We start from the raw sequence: 21,549 nt of genomic DNA, 5'->3' as shown, positions 1-21,549 counted from the left end.
ATTCTGATATTGCATCATTTAAGTATTTTTTAAATGCTTCCCATTCACTGTTAATGTTCTTCCCATCCAGCAACCGATATTTTGCTGAACTCAGTTGGTCAAAATTTCCTACTTTGTAGTTCAGCATGTAACCTTTTCTGAATGGAATGTTCATAAATTAGTCACTTTCCAAGTGAGTGCTGCATGATCACTGTCACCAACTTTAGGCAGAATAGTTTCATCTTTAACTGAAACACCTCTGACACTTATAATCAAATTTATCACTCTTTGACTTCGAGGTCCTTCTCTTACATGCTGCTTGAGGAAGTTGCCTTGCAACAGCTCAATAAATTCAGTTTCATTCTTCTCATGAGATTTTACTTCTACTCAACCGATATATGGGTAATTAAAGTCGCCCATTATAATTACTCTTTTCGCATCCATTGTATATATTTGGTGATGCATTTCTTCTTCACTAGTAACCGATCCACCAGGTCTGTAACAACACCTTACTCTGTAATTGATGTTGTTAGATTCCACCTCACACCAGATGGCTTCAAATTTACTGCAACGTAAAATATTGTTACTAGTACTACAATCATAGATTTCAACACTAATTGGATTCAATTCATCCAATATCATTAGCTGCACCCCCCCCCTTCCTCTCCTATCCTGTCTCCCCTTCCTAAAAATACTGCACCCTTTACACTCCATTCAGTTAGTATATCTCATTCTGATAGCCTGATCTCACTAATACCTACAATCCGAGGTCCCAACATATTAATCAAGGCAACAAACTCTACCCATTTGTTTCTCCTAGCACTCGTGTATAGGTATAATAATCTACCTGCATGTTCTTTTATATATTCTTGTCTGCAATCTGCATGACACAGTTGAATAACTTGCAGATCTCTATTCTTTTCTAGTGCCTTATACATGTAGACATCGTTGTACAAGTTTGATGGATCCGAACTGGATGAATACAAAGTCAAAATTGTTCTCTTCTCTTAATCATTTCTGTGATAATGCCCATTCCTATCACGAGCACAATTATATAACAATGTTGCTCTTACACTCATATTCTCACCATTCCTCACATTATAATTTAGTTTCCCTGCCCCCTGTGTTAGGTCTCATACCAGTTATTAGTTTTTCAAGATTCCTGATACCAAATGCATTCAGGTGTAGGCCATCCCTCTTATACAAATCTAATCATCCTTGAAACTCACTGCACATATCCCAAAATTCACAGCCATTCCTTCTACACAGCCTACCCATCGAATCGATTGCAATCATAGCATTTCTTCTTAATTTATTTTTATCATATCAAGGTAATATACTTACTATTTTCACTTTCACTCTTACCTCTTCCAACAACCCTTTCATGTCTTCTCTCATATTAAACTTATCACTAGTTAAGTCATTAGTACCTACTACAATTATGATCTTGTTTACTTTTCTTTTTTGTTTATGAATTGTTTTCATTATATTTTTAATTTTTGCTGCTGGAAAACTTGAAGTTGTAACCTGCTCATCAACATTTTGTTTTATGATAGTCGCCATACCAAATAACATCCTTCTTTTTATAAACAGTGTTACTTACTGACTTACCTGATTCTGTGCTTTGTTGTTTTCTTATTTTGCTGCTTAATTTTCTTTCCCTCCCTATGTTAATTCAAACGCTTCTTGACTTTCTGTAATTCCCACATTGTCTCTCTGATAGTTTGCTTTAATTTTAATTTAATTCATTCATCGTAGCCTTCTTTCTCTCGACTTCAGTGTTCTTCTTTGTGTTATGTTTCTTGTGCATTTTTGGCACCATTCTAAACTATATTTAATAATGATATCTTAATAAAAAATATGTTATAAAATATTAAAAACACAAAAATCTGCACATATACTCTAGAGAACACTAATCTAAGGGAAAAACACAATAAAACAGATAAAAATCGCCAGTTGTACACGAGCTCTAAATTCACTGACCAGTCACAGTGTAACCTCGAACCAGGATCTCTCAAATGCCATATGGAGGCATTTACAGCGGCTACACTTCGTAATTCAGAAAAGGCATGGTCATAGGATTGAATTCCAGATGATTCGAGTAGAGCTATCATATTACACATTTGTAAAAAGGAAAATGAAATTAAATGTGAGAATTACATAGGAATTTTATTATTATGTGTTACTGGTAAGATTTATGCAAATATACTTGAGAAATAGCTAAGAAAAATTTTAATGGGAAAGTTTGGAGAACAAGCTGGATTCAGGACAGAAATCGTCAGGATCACATAACAAGGATCTGTATTTAAGTTTTGTAGATCTGGAAAAGGCATATAATGAGATGCTAAGAGCAAAGCTGTTAAAAATGCTACAGTTATACGGTGTAAATCGGACATTATATCAATCAATACTACTCTATATTTGAGTTGCAAGTCAGCAGTTCAAATTGATAGAGGTGCAGGAAGAGATGGTATGATGTTAAATCAGGTGTGAGACATGGATGCATGTTATCTCCACTATTATTATTATCTGAGTTTCATTAAGTCAGAGACTCATTGTGCACACTCTAACACACAAAGCTTATCCAACTATACCTTAAACTGATTCAGTGAGTCTGCAATCACAATACACTCAGGCAAAGCATTTCACTCACCAACCACTCTCCATGCAAAGAACTTTCTCTTCACTTTGTTATTCAGTATCTATATGAATTACATAATGACCTGATATCATAATTAGAGATGTTAATGTAAGATGTTTACTTTACTGAGATGATGTTATACTTCTAAATAAATCCAGTGCAAATCTGCAGGATTTTCTGACTAAATTGATTTTCTAGTAGCAAGGCTTATACGTTGGTCATACTTAACTGGTAATTAGTTTACGGAATTAACAACGCATATAAAGTATATTAATTAAAGATAACTTTAATATCTTTAATGACTAAATTGAATTACTATTGTAATAAATTTGGTAAAGAAATCTGCATTAAAAAGACAGCGAAAGCAAGCAGAAACATTGAAAACATCAACTGCATTCTGAATAGAGAACCTATAGAACAAGTGAAACATTTTAGCCATTTAGGCAGAATCTTGATCAAAGACAGACATAAGATTCCACATAGGATTCTACAGACATGAGATCTGAGAAATATTAGATGAGTGAACAGATGACATCAATAGCAGTATTATTAAAAATGAGAATATTTGGAATGAACTTGACATTATTAGCATTCAGGAATATGTTAACAGAGCTAATCTCGTTGATGTTCATTGATGCTAAATAAATAAAACACCCACTATTCTTCTTTCTCTAGTTTTGATTTTATGTTTTCTGCTAAAAAAATGGTAACGATTAACTATTATTTTTAAGGCTATTTCATCTGCTTTCGTTTAGGAGTGGCCCTTTTTTTTAATGCCATTGGCTCTTTACTCAAGAATTCTTAGGGCACTGTATCTCTAATACTGATGTATTATAGAGACAGATATATGCAGAAATAATAGAGGAAGAAATTTTTTGAACATATCTTTTTTGGATGTTGTTAGCTGTCTTCTTTCCATGATTTGCATACATTCTGCTGTTAGGCTGTTAAAAGGAAGGGGAGATTTGGAAAAAGTGGGAGGGTTGTGGCAATATGGGAGAATTAAGATTTTTTTTGGAGTGGGGAGAGATGAGAAAGGGGAAGGGTTTATGGGAAAAGGGGATTAGAGGAGGGTGGTTAATGAGGTATGAGCCGTTTTGACCATCCATCGTCTTTGGAACTCATGAGAGAAGTGTAGGCTATGTCATGTTGGCTTTGTGCTTCTGTCTTTGGAGTGCTTTTGTTATTGCCTATTGGTCGGAGTTGTGACCTAATTTTTATGTTCTGGAGCTTCCAACATTCGGAGATTATGTAGGGTCGGTGGACGTTGATTGAGTTTTCGTCACATTTTATGGCTATCGGTTCCGTTATTCTAAGCATTGTTCCATTGTCTTGTCTGTCTATTATTATGGCCTTGTCGATTTGTGGGTATGTTTCTGTTCAATGGCATGAACTGCTATTCTGTTTGCCCTGTACTTTGTATTCTGTTTTTCTTTTTGTTGTTGCGTTTTTTAGTGTTTAAGAATAGGGATGTTTCAATCACAGAAGTGTTCTTATAATCTTGCCCATAAAGACCTGATAGTAGAACCTGTGTAGTTATGGCAAGGAAATTTGTAGACTACGTTATGGTGTTCTAATATTTCTTTTTATAATAAATTTAGTTTAATCCTTTATCCAAGCGTGAGCAAATAAAGTTTGCGCCTGAAAGTATCTTCAGGACTGGGGTAAGGTGGTACAACACCAGGGCACTCCTTGCAAAGGTGGAGCAAGATACCAACACTCCTATCTCAGTATCTCCCATAATGCAAAACACATCTCCTTGCGGATATGTCTAATATTATGCATTAAGGGAAGGGCCACAACCCAGACTAGCTTCGACCTTTATCGAGGTCTCTTCAGTGGGATCCAGGCCCAAGTGGAGATACCAGGCAGAACCATTAGCAGGTCATCTCTACCTATAGGAGTTGCCAAATGGTGTGCCACCCTTTTTTAATATATTACTCTGGATTTAGAGAAAGATGTTGAAAGTTTATTTTTCACTTGGTTAGAGTATAATAAATTTAGTTTAATCCTTTATCCAAGTGTGAGCAAACAAAGTTTGCGCCTGAAAGTATCTTCAGGACTGGGGTAAGGTGGTACAACACCAGGGCACTCCTTGCAAAGGTGGAGCAAGCTACCAACACTCCTATCTCAGTATCTCCCATAATGCAAAACACATCTCCTTGCGGATATGTCTAATGTTATGCATTAAGGGAAGAGCCACAACCCAGACTAGTTTCGACCTTTATTCAGGTCTCTTCAGTCTCTTGCTCACACTTAGATAAAGGATTAAACTAAATTTATTATACTCTAACCAAGTGAAAAATAAACTTTAATATTTCTTTGTGTGTGAGTGTGTGAGAACACCACAGTGTAGTCTACAAATTTCCTTGCCAAAAAGACTGTGATGTCATCTACATAGGTTCTACTATCAGATCTTTATGGGCAAGACTACAGGAACACTTCTGTGACTGCAACATCTATATTCAAGAACATTTAAACACTAAAAAATGCAACAACAAAAAGCAAAATAGAATTCCAAATTCCAGGGAAACAGAAATAGCAGTCCAAGCCCTTGAACAGAAACCCTGCAAATCTACAAGACCATAATAATAGACAGACAAGACAATGAAACATTGCTTAGAATATTGGAAACGATAGTCATAAAATGTGACGAAAACATAATCCACATTCACCGACCCTACATAATCTCTGAGTGTTGGAAGCTCCATAACATAAAAATTGGATCATGACTCCGACCAATAGGCAATAACAAAAGCACTCCAAAGGCAGAAACACCAAGCCAACATGACATAGCCTACACTTCTCCCATGAGTTCCGAAGACAACGGATGGTCAAAACGGCTCGCACCCCATTAACCCCCTCCCCTGACCCCCTTTTCTCATAAACCCTTCCCCTTTCTCATCTCTCCCTCTCCAAAAAAGCGCTCCACCCACCCCTAATCACAATATTATTATGAAAAAATAATATTATTAATCAACAATATTATTTGGAAAGAACCCTTAAAAAAAGGGTTCTTTCCAAATTAATTCTCCCACAATCCCCCACTTTTTCCAAAAACCCCCTTCCTTTTAACAGCCTAACAGCAGAAGTATGTATATCGCAGAAAGAAGATAGCCAACAACATCCAAAAAAGGTATCTCAGAAAAATTTCTTCTCTCTTATTTCTGCATTTGTCTCTATAATACATCAGTAATGCCCTAAGAATTCTTGAGCAAAGAGCCAATGACATTAAAAAAAGGGCACTCCTAAATGAAAGCAGGCAAAATAGCCGTAAAAATAATAGTTTTTTTTTAAGAGGAGTAACATGGGAATTTTCCCAGAAATAATACCTGTAAAGATTAACTTCTGTTTCATATATTATGTAGGAAAAATAACCTTTTATCTGTAATATTTATGTATTACTGATAAGGGATTAAGAATTAATAAAAGAATATCTTTAGTTTTATTTTCTTTTATTGTGCTTTAGTCAAGTAAAACAATTATGAGATTGTGCACTGTAATATATTGGAAAAACCATGAAAAATCTTATGTCTGATTGATCTTTATAAAAATATAAAAACAAAAAAAATTTCAGAATTATTGTCATTGAAGAATTAACATCAGATCTCCCCTGATGTTAAAAATTGCATCTTTAAATGCTGTGGCTATATGTAGCAGCTAGAATGACACTTAAAGGCAAATAAAAAATATCTATGCTATCAACAGGATAGAAGGACTTCATCATCAAATTCCTGCTATGTACACTCACGGTGTGTACAGGATATGATAGTACTACGTGAAAAATTTAGATCATTACTAACTTCCTATCTACAATTTTCCTCCAAATCAGTCTGTTACTTGTCAAGACTCCAACATTATCAGATCTTATATTTCTATCATCTAAGGTACCTTTTCCTTTATAAATCCACCTATATCTTGGTCTTCCTCTGGGTCGTTTTGCTACCAACCTGGCAGAGAACACTTGTTTTGCTAATCTTTCCTCGCATATTCTATTTAAGTGACCATACCACCTGAGATTAGCTCTGCTAATGCATTCCTGGATGCCGACAATGTCAAGTTCTTTCCTAATATCCTCATTTTTAATATGATATTGCCATTTATGCCATCTGTTCACACCTATAATCTTTCTCAGGACTCTCATATCGGTGGTCTCTAGTCTTTGGTCAGGTGTTTTACTTCTGACCCAGCTCTCAGATCCATAAGTTAAAACTGGTTTGAACACTGTCTTGTATACAGCTAATTTAGTGTTCCGACTAATTTCTCTCTCATTCCATATGAATTTATTCAATTGACTTCCTACCATATCAGTTTTATTGATTCTGTTGTGTATTTCTATATTTAATTTACCATCTTCACTAAAAATGGTGCCTAAGTAACTGAAATGTTTTACTTGTTCCATAGATTCTCCATTCACTTCAGTTGACATTTTCAAAGATTCTCCCTATTTTCATTGTCTTTATCTTTTTATTGCTGACCTTCACACCATATCTATTACAACAGTTATTCAATTTAGTCAGAGAATCTTGCAGCGCATTTATTTTGAAGTATAACATCATCTGCATAAAGCAAAGAGCTGACATTAACATCTCCAATTCTGATATCATGTTTAATGCCACTTCATAATGTGATCCATATAGATAATGAATTACAGAGGGGATAATGTACATCTTTGTCTCACACCAGATTTAGCATTAAACCATCTTCCTGTACTTCCTTCAATTCTAACTACTGACTTACAACTCAAATAAAGAATAAGTATTGCTTGATATAATGCCCCATTGACACCATATAACTGTAGCGTATTGAATAGCTTCTCTCTTAGTACCTTGTCATATGCCTTTTCCAAATCGACAAAACTTAAATACAGATCTTTGTTATATTCCCATGCTTTCTCGACTATTTGTCGTAAAGTGAAGATCTGATCCTGACAGCCTCTATTTGGCTTGAATCAAGCTTGTTCTTCACCCAGCGTTTCTTCCACAATTCTTCTCAACCGTTTCTAAAGTATACTTGCATATATCTTACCAGGAACACTCAGTAGGGATATACCTCTGTAACTCTCACATTCAGTTTTATTTCCCTTTTTATATATGGGTACTATGAGAACTCTACCCCAATCATCGGGAATTCGTCCCTCTGTCCAGGCCTTCTGAACTATGCAGTGCAGCCACTGTAAGACTTTTATACCACCATACTTCAGCATTTCTGGTCGAATATCATCTACGCCTTTCCACATTTCAAGCCTTTGATGACTTTTTCTACTTCAAGTATGGATATGTATTTCTGACTGTATGCCTGTTGAGTGTTTTTTTATCACTGTGCTATCACTGTCTGTTTCATTTAGCAATTTTTCGAAGTAATTATTCCATACTTCAAGGATATCTTTTTCTCCTGTTTTCATGTCACCTTTATCATCTCTAACTCCTTTTACAGCACTCTTTCCTCCATTTCTGAATTTCTTCAACAACCTCCAGAATATTTTGCCACCGTCTTGATATTTATTTTCTATGTTCCTGCCAAAATCTTCCCATGACTTTTGTTTAGATAGTTTTACACAGTGTTTAGCTTTTATACATTTCTCTCTGTATTCTCTAAGAGCACAAGCTGACTTATTTGCCAGGAACTTTTGAAATGCTTTCTTCTTTTCCTTCACTGCCTCTTTAACTTCCTGTGTCTGCCAGGGAGTTCTGATTTTTCTAACCTTGCAGACAACCTCACCACATGCCTCTCTGGCTTAATCAATCAGGGTTTTCTTCAAGGTTTGCCACTGAATCTCCAAGGTTTGGTTACTGTTCTCAATCTCCTTCATTTTTTCTTCAGTAATCTTTGTGTATTTTAGTCTACAGTTCATATCTGAGAGCTGCTCAACTTTTATTCCCTTTAAAACTTTCTTACATGTTATTCTTTTGAATATTGAATTCAATTTTATCCTACTCAAGACTAAATAGTGATCACTTCCAAATTCAAATCCTCTGTACTCTCTGGTGTCCTGCACCAGGTACAAAACATCGCTATCAACAATCACTGATTTTTCGCTGTTTGCTCTGGTTCCCTGGCGGAAACAATGGGGGCCTTGTTTAACCGGGTGACGCCCCAGCTGGCATGAAATTTTGTCATGTTGTACCATCATTTTGTATTTTGGTTTAACCAATAAGAATACAATTTGGTCGGCTAAATCCCAAATTGCAGGGAGAAGGACTTTTAGGTTAAAATTCCATCACTAATTTTTTTACATTCTTTCAATGTTACATGACTTACAATAATCTCTCTCTTACAATATTCTTTGATTTACCGCTCGTGTGATTTTTGATTATTTGTTGAGAAACAAATCTTAAGTATTGAAAAAATTAAATCTTAAGTTTAAAAAATTTTAAGTATCTGGAGAAAAAAGTTTCTTCCAATACTTAAAAGACACCAAATAATAATATGTTCCCAAAAATTTCGGTTGGCACGCGAGAAAATTATACATTAAAGATTTGGAGATTTTGACATGCACACTTAAAAAGGTTGCCCACCCTGACCTAGAGGAAGAAATTGTTATAGAAGATAGAAATATGAGATCTAATAATATTGAAGTTTTGACTGACTGTTAATAGATTAATTTGGAGGAAAACTGTGAATAAGTATTGTTGTAGCTTTTGCATGTAGTACTATTATAATAACATACTCTAGATCCCCTGAGGATACATGTCAGGAATTTGATGATAACTACTTTTACTGTTGAAGAGAAAAAAGGAGAACTGCCCTTCTTTCATGCTTTAGTTACAAGGCAACTGGATTGGTCTATCACTTGTCCAGTCTTTTGGAAGGCTATGCAGATCCTGTGTCCATGACTCACTCTCCATCTTCCTCAGAAATTTGGGATTTTTATAACTTTAAGCTACAGAGCAGAGCAGAGTGAATTTTATTCTTAGGACCTGCACCCATTTGGAAGAACAGGCACCACATATGCTTTTTGAACAAAATGGCTACAATAACAAAATAAACAACACCTCTCTAAACGCCTAAAAGAGAATCCCCCCCCCCTTCAAATCATATAAAATATGCACTATATATCCTTACCCATATTAAAGGTTCAACAGATAAACTGGTCTTACTCCTGAAGTAACACAAAATCAGAACAGTCTAGAAACTTGAACTTCAACTTTGTTGCTAATTTCTAGCTTACATCTCACACAATCATGGCAAGGTTCAGAGAAACATGCTTGACACTTACAGAACATGCTTTGACAAAGGGGTATGCTAAACAAATTTCCATCCCTTTTTTCAGGTCTACCTGCCATTCTCTGTTGGCTCTGTTCTATCACCTATCCTTATTTTGTTATGCATAAATGATCTCCTCTCAGTGACCACCAATCCTGTTCGCAGCTTTGCTGATGATAGGACTCTTCCTTCATTCTACTCATTTGACCAACCATTTCTATGCTTTGACATCCCAAGCTTTAAAATCTTCAACCTATGCCTTAAAACATTCCCACCTTAGGAAAATTCTGCATACATTGGTGTGTATAAACTATTGCAAAACATTTAAAGAGAAAATTAAAACACAATTAGTTAACATCATCATTATATTTTCATTGATATCAGTTTCCTCAATTCAGATTTAAGTATTATTTTATTTTTATTTTAAGGAACAACAAAGTCAAAATAATGAAGATAATCAAAACCAGCAGTTTGATATGTGTGCTCTAAAATCAAATGAATTTAATAGTTCTTCAAAGACTTCAGATGGAAGTGGGAAAGGAACTGTAAAAAAGAGTTTCAATAGGTCAGTTTTCTGTAACCTAAACTTATTTAAAAGCAAACAGAAAGCTTCTCAATTGTATTTTTTTTTATTTTATTTGTTGAGATATGTCTTAGCTATAATGATACCCATGACATACTAATAGTATAAACACATTAGACACAGTAATGATGTTGAAAATTAACAAGAGATATATGTATTGAAATTAACAGTGCATCATCAGTGTGGAACAACAAGCAATTTAAATTTCAGTAATTTAAATATTGTGTTTTTAAACATTGATTGCCAATCCAGAAGTTAATATAATATGCTGTCAAGTTAATTTTAAAGGTTCACACATTTTTTTCAGCAATGAATTTTAAATGTTGAAAATGTTTTTTTCTCTTTTGGTCCCAGACTTGAAACATATCTTAGTTTATAGTTCACTAGTATAGTGAAAAGTTGAGAGATGGAAAAATCTCCATCATAAATGAATTCTTGTTTTTGAAGCAATGCATAAGAAGGAGAGGGTTGTAGTTGTAAAACATTGTTTCAAAGAAAGATGGGGTGAAAAAAAAATGTAGAGGAAATGCAGCTTCCGTGGATTTGAAGTTATACTGTATATGAATGTCAACCAGCTGCTGTTGCTTGCGCTTTTATAGATTTAAAGTAGTAGTTCCTTTTTTCTACTGTGACATTCACTTATATCAGTTGGTCACAAAAGAGTCTCATCACATCCTTTCTCTCTTATACTCTGTTGAAATTTAAATGTTATTGTGTTTTTAAACATTGATTACCCATTCAGAAGTAATATAATATCTCCAAATATCATCTGTTAGGTAATATACAACGGATGCTTGAAAAAGCTGTAACTGACGGGACTGTTCATCTGGAATGGCCTCATTTACTAAAGCACATATGTCTACTTGTGGCTTGATGTGAGTCAAGTATTGGGCATTATTATGTTCCATTGTTTTTTATTACCTCTTTTATAAAACCTAATTTTCAGTGGGAAACAATATTTTACATGGCTAAAGACAAAGTATTATTATTATTACGTGATACCTCCAGGGAGTCCATTGACTCATCGAGGGAGGACACCTTTACAATTCTCCATCTCTACTAACTACGATGAACCTCAAATACCATTATCATCTACACCAACGCCATCTACTGCCCACCGCCACCAGTATTTTCACAATCAAAAATGTTCCTCTAGTCGGCGACTAGATTTGAACCTAACTCTAACTTCTTGCAGACCATGGAATGTGAATGCCACTTCCACTGATCTACACGCTCCTTATTTTTATGCCTTTTGGCAGTGGGTCTCAAACTTTTTGAAGTCGGAGCGCATTTAAAATCCTACAAATAATTGTAGGTGCACTATATACAAATTTCTGAGAAATATGTTATAATAATTAAGTCAAATATTACAGAAAAAAATAATGCGATCAAAAAAAAAAAAAAAATTAAACATACCTTAAGTTTATTCATTCTTGTGTTTATGAGAAACATGAGCCTGATGTGTCCTAGCAATTGCTTCAATGTTTGGGCATATATTTGAAAGGCAAACTCTCATTTCCTCGTCAATACATTGAAGAGTTCCTCTCTTTTTACACTTAATTGTGGTGAGGGTAGAAAATCCTAATTCACACAAATATGATGTTGAAAATTGTAGTAAAATATTCAAAGCTTTTTTAGATATTGACACATATTCTTCTTTTATAGAAATCCAAAAAGCTTCAAGAGACAATTCCTTAGGTTTAATCATCAATCCATGATCAGTGGATATAGCTGCCAGTTCTTCTTCTTCTGTTAACGTTAAACCAAAATCACTTGAAGTTTCCATAAATGGGTTTCTAATCCAATCGTATTGTTCAGTGTTAAGTGATGGAAAATAAGAACTCAATTTTTCTTCTAAATTTGTTAAATGTTCAACTATTATTGGAAGTGTTTCATTTATGCAAGTGTTACTTACCAGTGGAAATATTTCCAAATTACCTTCAACAGCTTTTCTTTTCCAAATCTGTAGTTTTCTCTGAAATGCTTTCATTTTGTCAGTGGATGAGAGAATATTTTCTTCTTTCCCTTGCATGCTAGTATTCAAAATATTGAGCTGCTCAAATATATCGGCCAAATACTGTAACCTGGCAATCCAAAATTCGCACCGAAGGAGGTTACAAAAATGTAATTGTTTCATCTCTTCAAAAAACTCAAGAAGTTCTTGTTGTAGCTCGTGTACACGGGTAAGTACTTTCCCCCTTGACAGCCACCTCACCTCAGTGTGTAAAAGCAGCCGTCTGTGTTGTGAATCCATATCGATACAAAGCTTTTCGAATAAACGCGATTTGACAGGTCTTGTTTTAATAAAGTTTACCATCTGAACAACTTGATCTGAAACTTCTCTTAATTTTTCTCCCAATGTTTTTGCCATCAAGACCTCCCTATGAAGAAAGCAGTTCTCATTTTAACAAAATGAGATATATTATCTCATTTTACAAAATGAGATAATATTCTCATTTTGTTTTTTTACAAAAGATGTAAGGCCCTTAACACAGCCTACCATGGAAGGGGCTCCATCTGTACAAATGCCTACACACGACTTCCATGTTAACTGCCATTTATCAAGATAGCTATTCAAAATGTTAAAAAACGTCCTCACCTTTTGTAGACACACTTAATTCTTTGCAAAAATGAAACAGATTTACTATTTGATCTTCATTAATAAAACGGACGAATGCTAAGAGTTGCACCTTGTTAGTAATGTCTGTTGACTCATCAACTTGCAATGCAAAATTTGAATACTGAAGTTTATTACTGCATACATTTTTCTTGATATCAGAAGACATTTCTATAATACACCTGTGAACTGTATCGTTGGACAGAGGAATCTTGCTTATTTTCATTGCTGCTTCATTTCCTAGCATTGTCATGACCATTTTTTTGCATGCAGGCAAAATAAGTGACTCACCTAAAGTATGATCTTTCATATTTTTTGCTATCAGTTCTGAGACTTGATAAGAAGCGATTTGAGCTTCATCAGAAACAGTCATTATACTTTTAAAAGAATTTGCCGCTTTTGTTTGCTATTCAGATAATCTCTTGAAAAAACTTAGAGATTTATCTTGTAAATTAGAGTGTATAGTTTTAAAATGTTTACTCAATTTACTAGGAAGCATCGATTCATTTGCCATTTTACATCCACATACTAAACACAGCGGCAAAGGATGATCTTCACTTCTGGTCCAAGTGAAACCAAAGCTTAAATAACTTTCATTATATTTGCGAATAGACCGCGATTTAGCTTTCTTACTTGCACTTAACTTTTGCTCACTTCCAGAATCTGATTCTTCAATATCACGCTTCATTTTGAGAAATCTATCCATTTTATTTGGTTTATTTATCTGAAAATAAGTAATATGCACATAACATCCACTTCCAACACTTTTATACACAACAAGTAATATACAAAAGAATGAAGTAATAAAAAGAAAAAAAGTAATATACACAACAAGAATAAACCATATTCTTGTTCTCTTTGCAAGAAAAACCACTGTTAATTAACATAATAATGATGTCTTGACAAAAAGAGCGGTATATCCGTAATGAAAAGGTATAATAGACTAACTATATTTATTTTTATATCTGGACACATATTTCTCTGGAATACCACAGGGTGTACCCAGAAATCTTCTAGGGCGCACTCTTTGAGAACCACTGCCTTATGGTATAAATTTTGTTGCAATAGTATGCACTCACTGACTTCGCAGGGCACTTCGGAAGAATTACAACAGTTTCTCTCAAAAATAAATGCCCTTAATCCAGTTCACCATAGAAGTAGAAGTAAATGAGCAGTTAGCCTTTCCAGACCTCAAGTTGGAGGCTCAATGGACTGCATACAGCACCCAGAAAGGACCAAAACAGAATCCACACCTTGTCCCAGTCACTGAGACACCCTCAGGGATCAAAAAAAAAAAAAATGATGCAACATCCACACACACAACACCAAGCCCAACCATGTGTGCGACTCCAAAGTCCCATCCAGGTGGATATCCACCTAGATAGGACCCCAGAGCCATCCACGCGGCTGGGCCCAGCATTGTGTCGCACTTGTGCAGATGTCACATCAGTCTCCCTGCAATTCCCCGAAGATGTCCCAGTGACTGAGACAAAACATAGGAAGTACCAAATTCTTCTTCAATCCCCTCCGAGTGCCATACACAATCCATTAAGCCTCCAACATGATGTCCTCACAGCATTTAAGCCTCTACACATGGACCTTTCTAGACCTCTTAATTCTTCGTCAACCAGATGGTAACCTACAATTCACAGTCTATAGGAAGGAGACTCATACAGGCCAGTACATCCATGCTGAATCACATCACCATCCCAGTCAAAAGGCTGGTATTATAAAAACACTGGTTCATAGATCCCACTTCTTCAGAAGAACTATTACAAAAAGAATTATTATCATCATCAAATTCCTGCCATGTACCCTCAAGGCGTGTACAGGATATGATAGTACTACATGAAAAAAATTACATCATTACTAATTTCCTATCTACAATTTTTCTCCAAATCAGTCTGTTACTTGTCAAGACTCCAACATTATCAGATCTTATATTTCTATCGTCTAAGGCACTTTTTTCTGTATTAATTCACCTATATCTTGGTCTTCCTCTGGGTCGTTTTGCTGCCAACCTGGCAGAGAACACTTGTTTTGCTAATCTTTCCTCGCATATTCTTTTAAGTGACCATACCACCTGAGATTAGCTCTGCTAATGCATTCCTGGATGCCGGCAATGTCAAGTTCTTTCCTAATATCCTCATTTTTAATATGATATTGCCATTGATGCCATCTGTTCATGCCTATAATCTTTCTCAGGACTCTCATATCTGTGGTCTCTAGTCTTTGGTCAAGTGTTTTACTTCTGACCCAGCTCTCAGATCAATAAGTTAAAACTGGTTTGAACACTGTCTTTATACAGCTAATTTAGTGTTCCGACTAATTTCTCTCTTGAAAGTTTATTTTCCACTTGGTTAGAGTATAATAAATTTAGTTTAATCCTTTATCCAAGTGTGAGCAAACAAAGTTTGCGCCTGAAAGTATCTTCAGGACTGGGTTAAGGTGGTACACACCAGGGCAACTCGTTGCAAAGGTGGACCTTTGCAACGAGTTGCCCTGGTGTGTACCACCTTAACCCAGTCCTGAAGATACTTTCAGGCGCAAACTTTGTTTGCTCACACTTGGATAAAGGATTAAACTAAATTTATTATAATTTCTCTCTTATTCCATATGAATTTATTCACTTGACTTCCCACCATACCAGCTTTGCTGATTCTGTTGTCTATTTCTATTTCTAATTTACCATCTTCAGTAAAAATCGTGCCTAAGTAGCTGAAATGTTTTACTTGTTCCACAGGTTCTCCATTTACAACACAGTTGACATTTTCAACGATTCTGCCTATTCTCATTGTCTTTGTCTTTTTATTGCTGACCTTCACACCATATCTATTACAACAGTTATTAAATTTATTCAGAGAATCTTGCAGCGGATTTATTTAGAAGTATAACATCATCCGCATAAAGCAAAGCGCTGACATTAACATCTCCAATTCTGATATCATGTTTAATGCCACTTTCCTTCATAATGTGATCCATATAGATAATGAATTACAGAGGGGATAATGTACATCTTTGTTTCACACCAGATTTAACATTAAACCATCTTCCTGTACTTCCTTCAGTTCTAACTGCTGACTTACAACTCAAATAAAGACAAAGTATTGCTTGATATAATGCCCCATTGACACCATATAACTGTAGTGTATTGAATAGCTTCTCTCTTAGCATCTTGTCATATGCCTTTTCCAAATCGACAAAACTTAAATACAGATCTTTGTTATATTCCCATGCTTTCTCGACTATTTGTCGTAAAGTGAAGATCTGATCCTGACAGCCTCTATTTGGTCTGAATCCAGCTTGTTCTTCACCAAGCTTTTCTTCCACAATTCTTCTCAACCATTTCTCAAGTATACTTGCTTAGATCTTGCCAGGAACACTCAGTAGGGAAATACCTCTGTAATTCTCACATTCAGTTTTATTTTCTTTTTGTATATGGGTACTATGAGAGCTCTACTCCAATCATCGTGAATTTGTCCCTCTGTCCAGGCTTTCTGAACTATGCAGTGCAGCCACTGTAAGACTTTTATACCACCATACTTCAGCACGTTTCTGGTCGTATATCATCTACTCCAGCTGCCTTTCCACATTTCAAGCTTTTGATGGCGTTTTCTACTTCAAGTATGGATATGTATTCCTGACTGCATGCCTGGTCACTGTTTTTTACCACTGTGCTGTCATCACTGCTTATTTCATTTAGCAGTTTTTCAAAGTAATTACTCCATACTTCAAGGATATCTTTTTCTCCCGTTTTCACATCACCTTTATCATCTCCAACTCCTTTTACAGCACTCTTTCCTCCATTCCTAAGCTTCTTCAACAACCTCCAGAATATTTTGCCACCTTCTTGATATTTATTTTCTATATTCTTGCCAAAGTCCTCACATGACTTTTGTTTAGCAAGTTTTACACAGTGTTTAGCTTTCTTACATTTGTCTCTGTATTCTCTAAGAGCACAAGCTGTCTTCTTTCCCGGGAACTTTTGATATGCTTTCTTCTTTTCCTTCACTGCCTCTTTTACTTCCTGTGTTCACCAGGGAGTTCTGATTTTTCTATCCTTGCAGACAACCGCACCACATGCCTCGCTGGCAGAATCAATGAATGTTTTCTTCAGAGTTTGCCACTGAATCTCCAAGCTTTGATTCCTGTTCTCAATCTCCTTCATTTTTTCTTCAATAATCTTTGTGTATTTTAGTCTACAGTTCACATCTGAGAGCTGCTCAACTTTTATTCGCTTTAAAACTTTCTTACATGTTATTCTTTTGAATATTGAATTCAATTTTATCCTGCTCAAGACGAAATAGTGATTGCTTCCAATTTCAAATCCTCTGTACACTCTGGTGTCCTGCGCCAGGGAGAAAACATCACTATCAACAATAACATTGTCAATGAGACTTTTCTTATTCCTTGCCTCTTCTCTCCATGTTAATTTGTGCACACTTTTATGTTGGAACATGATGTTAATAATAACCAGTCCATGTCCTGAGCAGAAATCCAACAGATATTTGCCATTATTATTACCTTTGCTCTTTTCTCAAAATTTTCCCGAAATATTTTTGTATGTTTGACAATCATTTCCTACTCTGCTATTTAGATCCCCAACAAGGACCAACTTTTCCTTTTTCATCGTGTCAGTTGCTTTTTCTAAAGAGTCAAAAAATTCCTCCACTTCTACCTTAGTAGAACCTTCTGTAGGACCATAGGCACAAATAAGTCTCATTGTCCAGTTTCCCATTCTTATATTTGCCCACATTACTCTACTTGAGACTGCCTGCCATTCAAGAAGATTAGCCTCGTATTTTGTGTTGAATACTATTGCTACTCCTTCTTTTTTTTGATTGTCATTGCCTAAATATAACATTTTGTATTTATTGCTCAGAAAGATCTCACCAGTTTTGGTCTTTTTTGTTTCAGTAACCCTATTATGTCGATCTGGTACTTATCTAATTCCTCAACTAGCTCCATTTCTTTGCCATTCAGGCCTCGTATGTTGATAGTACCGATCTTTAACTCTGGTGATGTTGAGTTGGGGTTTGTTTTCAGATTGGTTCCAGTAGCTGACTTTTCTCTGTTCTCCCTGGTTCCCTGGTGCAAACAACGGGGGCCTTGTTTAATTGGGCGACGCTGCAGCTGAAAAGAATTACAATATATTAATTCCTCTCTCAAATCCAATTTTGTATAAGAATTCCTTCATAAAAAGAGCTTTAAGTAGTCGTGCTTCAGCATCCTCTTCAAATACTGAATAACATATGCGGATACCTATCCTGTATGTACAAGCCGTTAGTGAATGCATAGCTAAAGTGTTAACCACTAAATATTTGTGTGGCCTTTTGACCCATTAGAAAAATCTCCACTTTCCTCATGTCTCCAAAGGACAAGCTCCCACATCTCAGCTATCCAGGTGTCTACCAGATTCTCTGCCCTTGTGGGTTATCATATTTCGGACAAACAGAAAGATGTGCTCTGATCCAGTTAGAAGAACACAAGTCGTATATCCAGTACCTTGAACCTGAACAGTCTGGTCTTACAGAGCATGCTATCAACACTTGACATAGAATTCAGTGAAACAAGAGAAAAGTCATTCACAAAAGTCATTCCTAATGGAACGGCTTAATTATTATTATTATCTGAGTATGGTATAGAATTTTGTGTGCAGCTGTGGAAAAATGGTCAAAAGACATTAGAAGTTATTTAAAATAAAGAGCCAATAGGTTTCATTTCGGTGATGTAAAACATTATTTAATTAAGGGGATATTAAATCCCACATTGTATTAAAACCGAATAAGAAACGCAAAGATCGGAATCAAAGAGTTTCATGCCGAATATAGTAATTATAAACATATCGGCGACTACTAGCGTAAGCCAAAGCACGTAGTACAAACTAGGGCAACTCTTAGCAAAGCAGGAGAAAGTTCCTATCGCTATTCTTTTTATTTTCCATAATGTAAAACCCATCTCCTAGGAGATGTATGATGTTATACATTGTGGTGGGAGGTCACTACCCAGATCGGTTTCGATCTTTATTGAGATCTCATTAGTGAGTAGCTAGACCAAAGTATAATACTAAGGGTATAGCAAAAAGAACTTATATACTCTGCTATACAAGTTGTCAAAAAGGTGCACCCATAAATTATTTAAAATAAAGAGCCAATAGGCTTCATTTCAGCATTCATACATCTCCTAGGAGATGGGTTTTACATTATAGAAAATACTAAGAATAGTGATGGTAACTTTCTCCACCTTTGCTACGAGTTTCCCTAGTTTGTACTACGTACTTGAACTACATGCTTTGGCTTACACTAGTAGTCGCCGATACGTTTATAATTACTATATTCGGCATGAAACTATTTGATTCCGATTTTTGAGTTTCTTATTCGGTTTTAAAACAATGTGCGATTTAATATCCCCTTAATTAAATAATGTTTTACATTGCCAAAATGAAGCCTATTGGCTCTTTATTTTAAATAATTTATAGATGCACCTTTTTGACAACTCGTATAGCAGAGTATATAAGTTCTTTTCGCTACACCCTTAGTATTGTACTTTGGTCTAGCTACTCGCTGATGAGATCTCAATAAAGATCGAAACCGGTCTGGGTAGTGACCTCCCACCATAATGTATAACATCATACATCTCCTAGGAGATGGGTTTTACATTATGGAAAATACTAAGAATAGTGATGGAAACGTTCTCCACCTTTGCTACGAGTTGCCCTAGTTTGTACGACATACTTGAACTACGTGCTTTGGCTTACGCTAGTAGTCGCCGATACGTTTATAGTTACTATATTCGGCATGAAACTCTTTGAATCCGATCTTTGAGTTTCTTATTCAGTTTTAAAACAATGGGATTTAATATCCTCTTAATTAAATAAGACATTAGAGGTGTTGTAGAATGCCTCCAGACCCAAAGTGATGAATAGTGTGAGGATATTTACATGTAATAAATTTAGTTTAATACTTTATCCAAGTGTAAGCAAACAAAGTTTGCACCTGGAGTATATTTCAGGACTGAGGCAACTCATGGTAAAGGTGGACCAAGCTCTCATCACTCCTCGTCTATTGAGCTGAATTTATTATAGTCTAACCAAGTGGGAAAAAATTTCCAACATCTTTCTCTAAATCCAGAGTAATTTAATAATAAAGTGGTACACCTTTTGGCAACTTGTATAGGTAAATATGACTTCTCCATTGCTTCTGTCTTAGTATCACCAGTTCTGGGTCTGGCTCCCACTGATGAGACCTCAATAAATGTTGAAACCGGTCTGGGTAGTGGCCCTTCCCTTAATGCATAGCATTATACATGTCTGCAAGGAGATGTGCTTTGCATTATGGGAGATACTGAGACAAGGAGTGATGAGAGCTTGGTCCACCTTTACCACGAGTTGCTTCAGTCCTGAAGATACTTCAGGCACAAACTTTGTTTGCTTACATTTGGATAAAGTATTAAACTAAATTTATTATAGTCTAACCAAGTGGGAAAAAACTTCCAAGATATTTACATGAGAAAAGATAAGTAATGGTGCTGGTTGACAAGTCACAAACTGAAGAGACTGGGCACCATAATTACCAATTTGACTGCTGCTAATCAATTGTTGTTTTGGGAATTGTCTGCCAGGTTAAATGCATTACTGGAATCATCCACCTCATCATTAATTAGATTAAACACAAGCTGTGTGCATGTGTGTGTTCGCACGCATGTCAGTGATGTGGGGACAGGGGATTAACATGATGCATGCATGGTTGGATTGAGTGGTGGAAACAGAGAGTTGTGGAGTCGGTACCCTCCCTCGATGACTCTTTGGACTCCCTGGAGGTGTCGTAATAATAATAATGATAATAATAATAATAATTAAAAAACATAATGGACTAGACATAAATTGCCTAAGGGACAAAATGTATTTAATGCAAAATGCATATCATAATGGGAATTTCATCACATTATTGAAGTAAACCCACAAAAGATGGAGTATTACATGAAGCAGGAATAGGGAAAAAATGACAGATTAAATGACAAGGAAAAAATGTATGATAGTTTCATTCTTAAAAAGTGGTGCAAAAACTGATGTGTTTAACTACTGACCTATCAGTATCTCTGGTGTGGTAGTGTAGATTTTAGAGAAGTTGGTAAGAACTTGCATACAGAAATGGGTAGACAAATATGCTATATTCTGCAAGGAACAGCATGGGTTTACTAAAGGAAGGTCATGCTTTAGCAATTTGCTCATATTTTATAACAGTGTTATGACCGAGTTGGATAAAGGGAATGGATACACTATGATAATGTTGGATTTTTCTAAGGCATTTGATAGGATACCACACTATTGCATAAATAGGAGAATATGGGATTGCAATATAAACTCTTGACTTGGATCAGGGGATGGATGGTTGACAGAGAGAGAGAGATATCAAAAAGTGGTATGCAGTGGGTGTGAATCTGCCAGATTTAAGGTGACCAGTGGTGTACCTTCGGGTTCTGTCCTTGGGCCATTATTGTTCAATGTATCCATTAATGACAACA

At 35.6% G+C, this 21,549-nt stretch overlaps 1 protein-coding gene across 2 annotated transcripts in view; it reads left to right on the top strand.

Moving 5' to 3' along the window:
• SH3PX1 (sorting nexin 33-like protein SH3PX1) overlaps nucleotides 1-21,549 on the top strand; it is a 434,063-nt gene that overhangs the window by 108,387 nt on the left and 304,127 nt on the right. For both annotated transcript variants that reach the window (XM_090401212.1, XM_090401213.1), the window contains one exon: nucleotides 10,255-10,391. In XM_090401212.1, coding sequence (XP_090257338.1) covers nucleotides 10,255-10,391 — 137 coding nt within the window. The remainder of the gene's footprint in view (nucleotides 1-10,254; nucleotides 10,392-21,549) is intronic.

This window comes from Typopeltis vanoorti, chromosome 12 (genome assembly GCF_054136105.1).
Source record: "Typopeltis vanoorti isolate ZY-2024b chromosome 12, IOZ_Tvanoo_1.0, whole genome shotgun sequence".
In the NCBI taxonomy this organism is placed as follows: Eukaryota; Metazoa; Arthropoda; class Arachnida; order Uropygi; family Thelyphonidae; genus Typopeltis; species Typopeltis vanoorti.
This window is presented reverse-complemented; position numbering and strand designations above follow the sequence as displayed.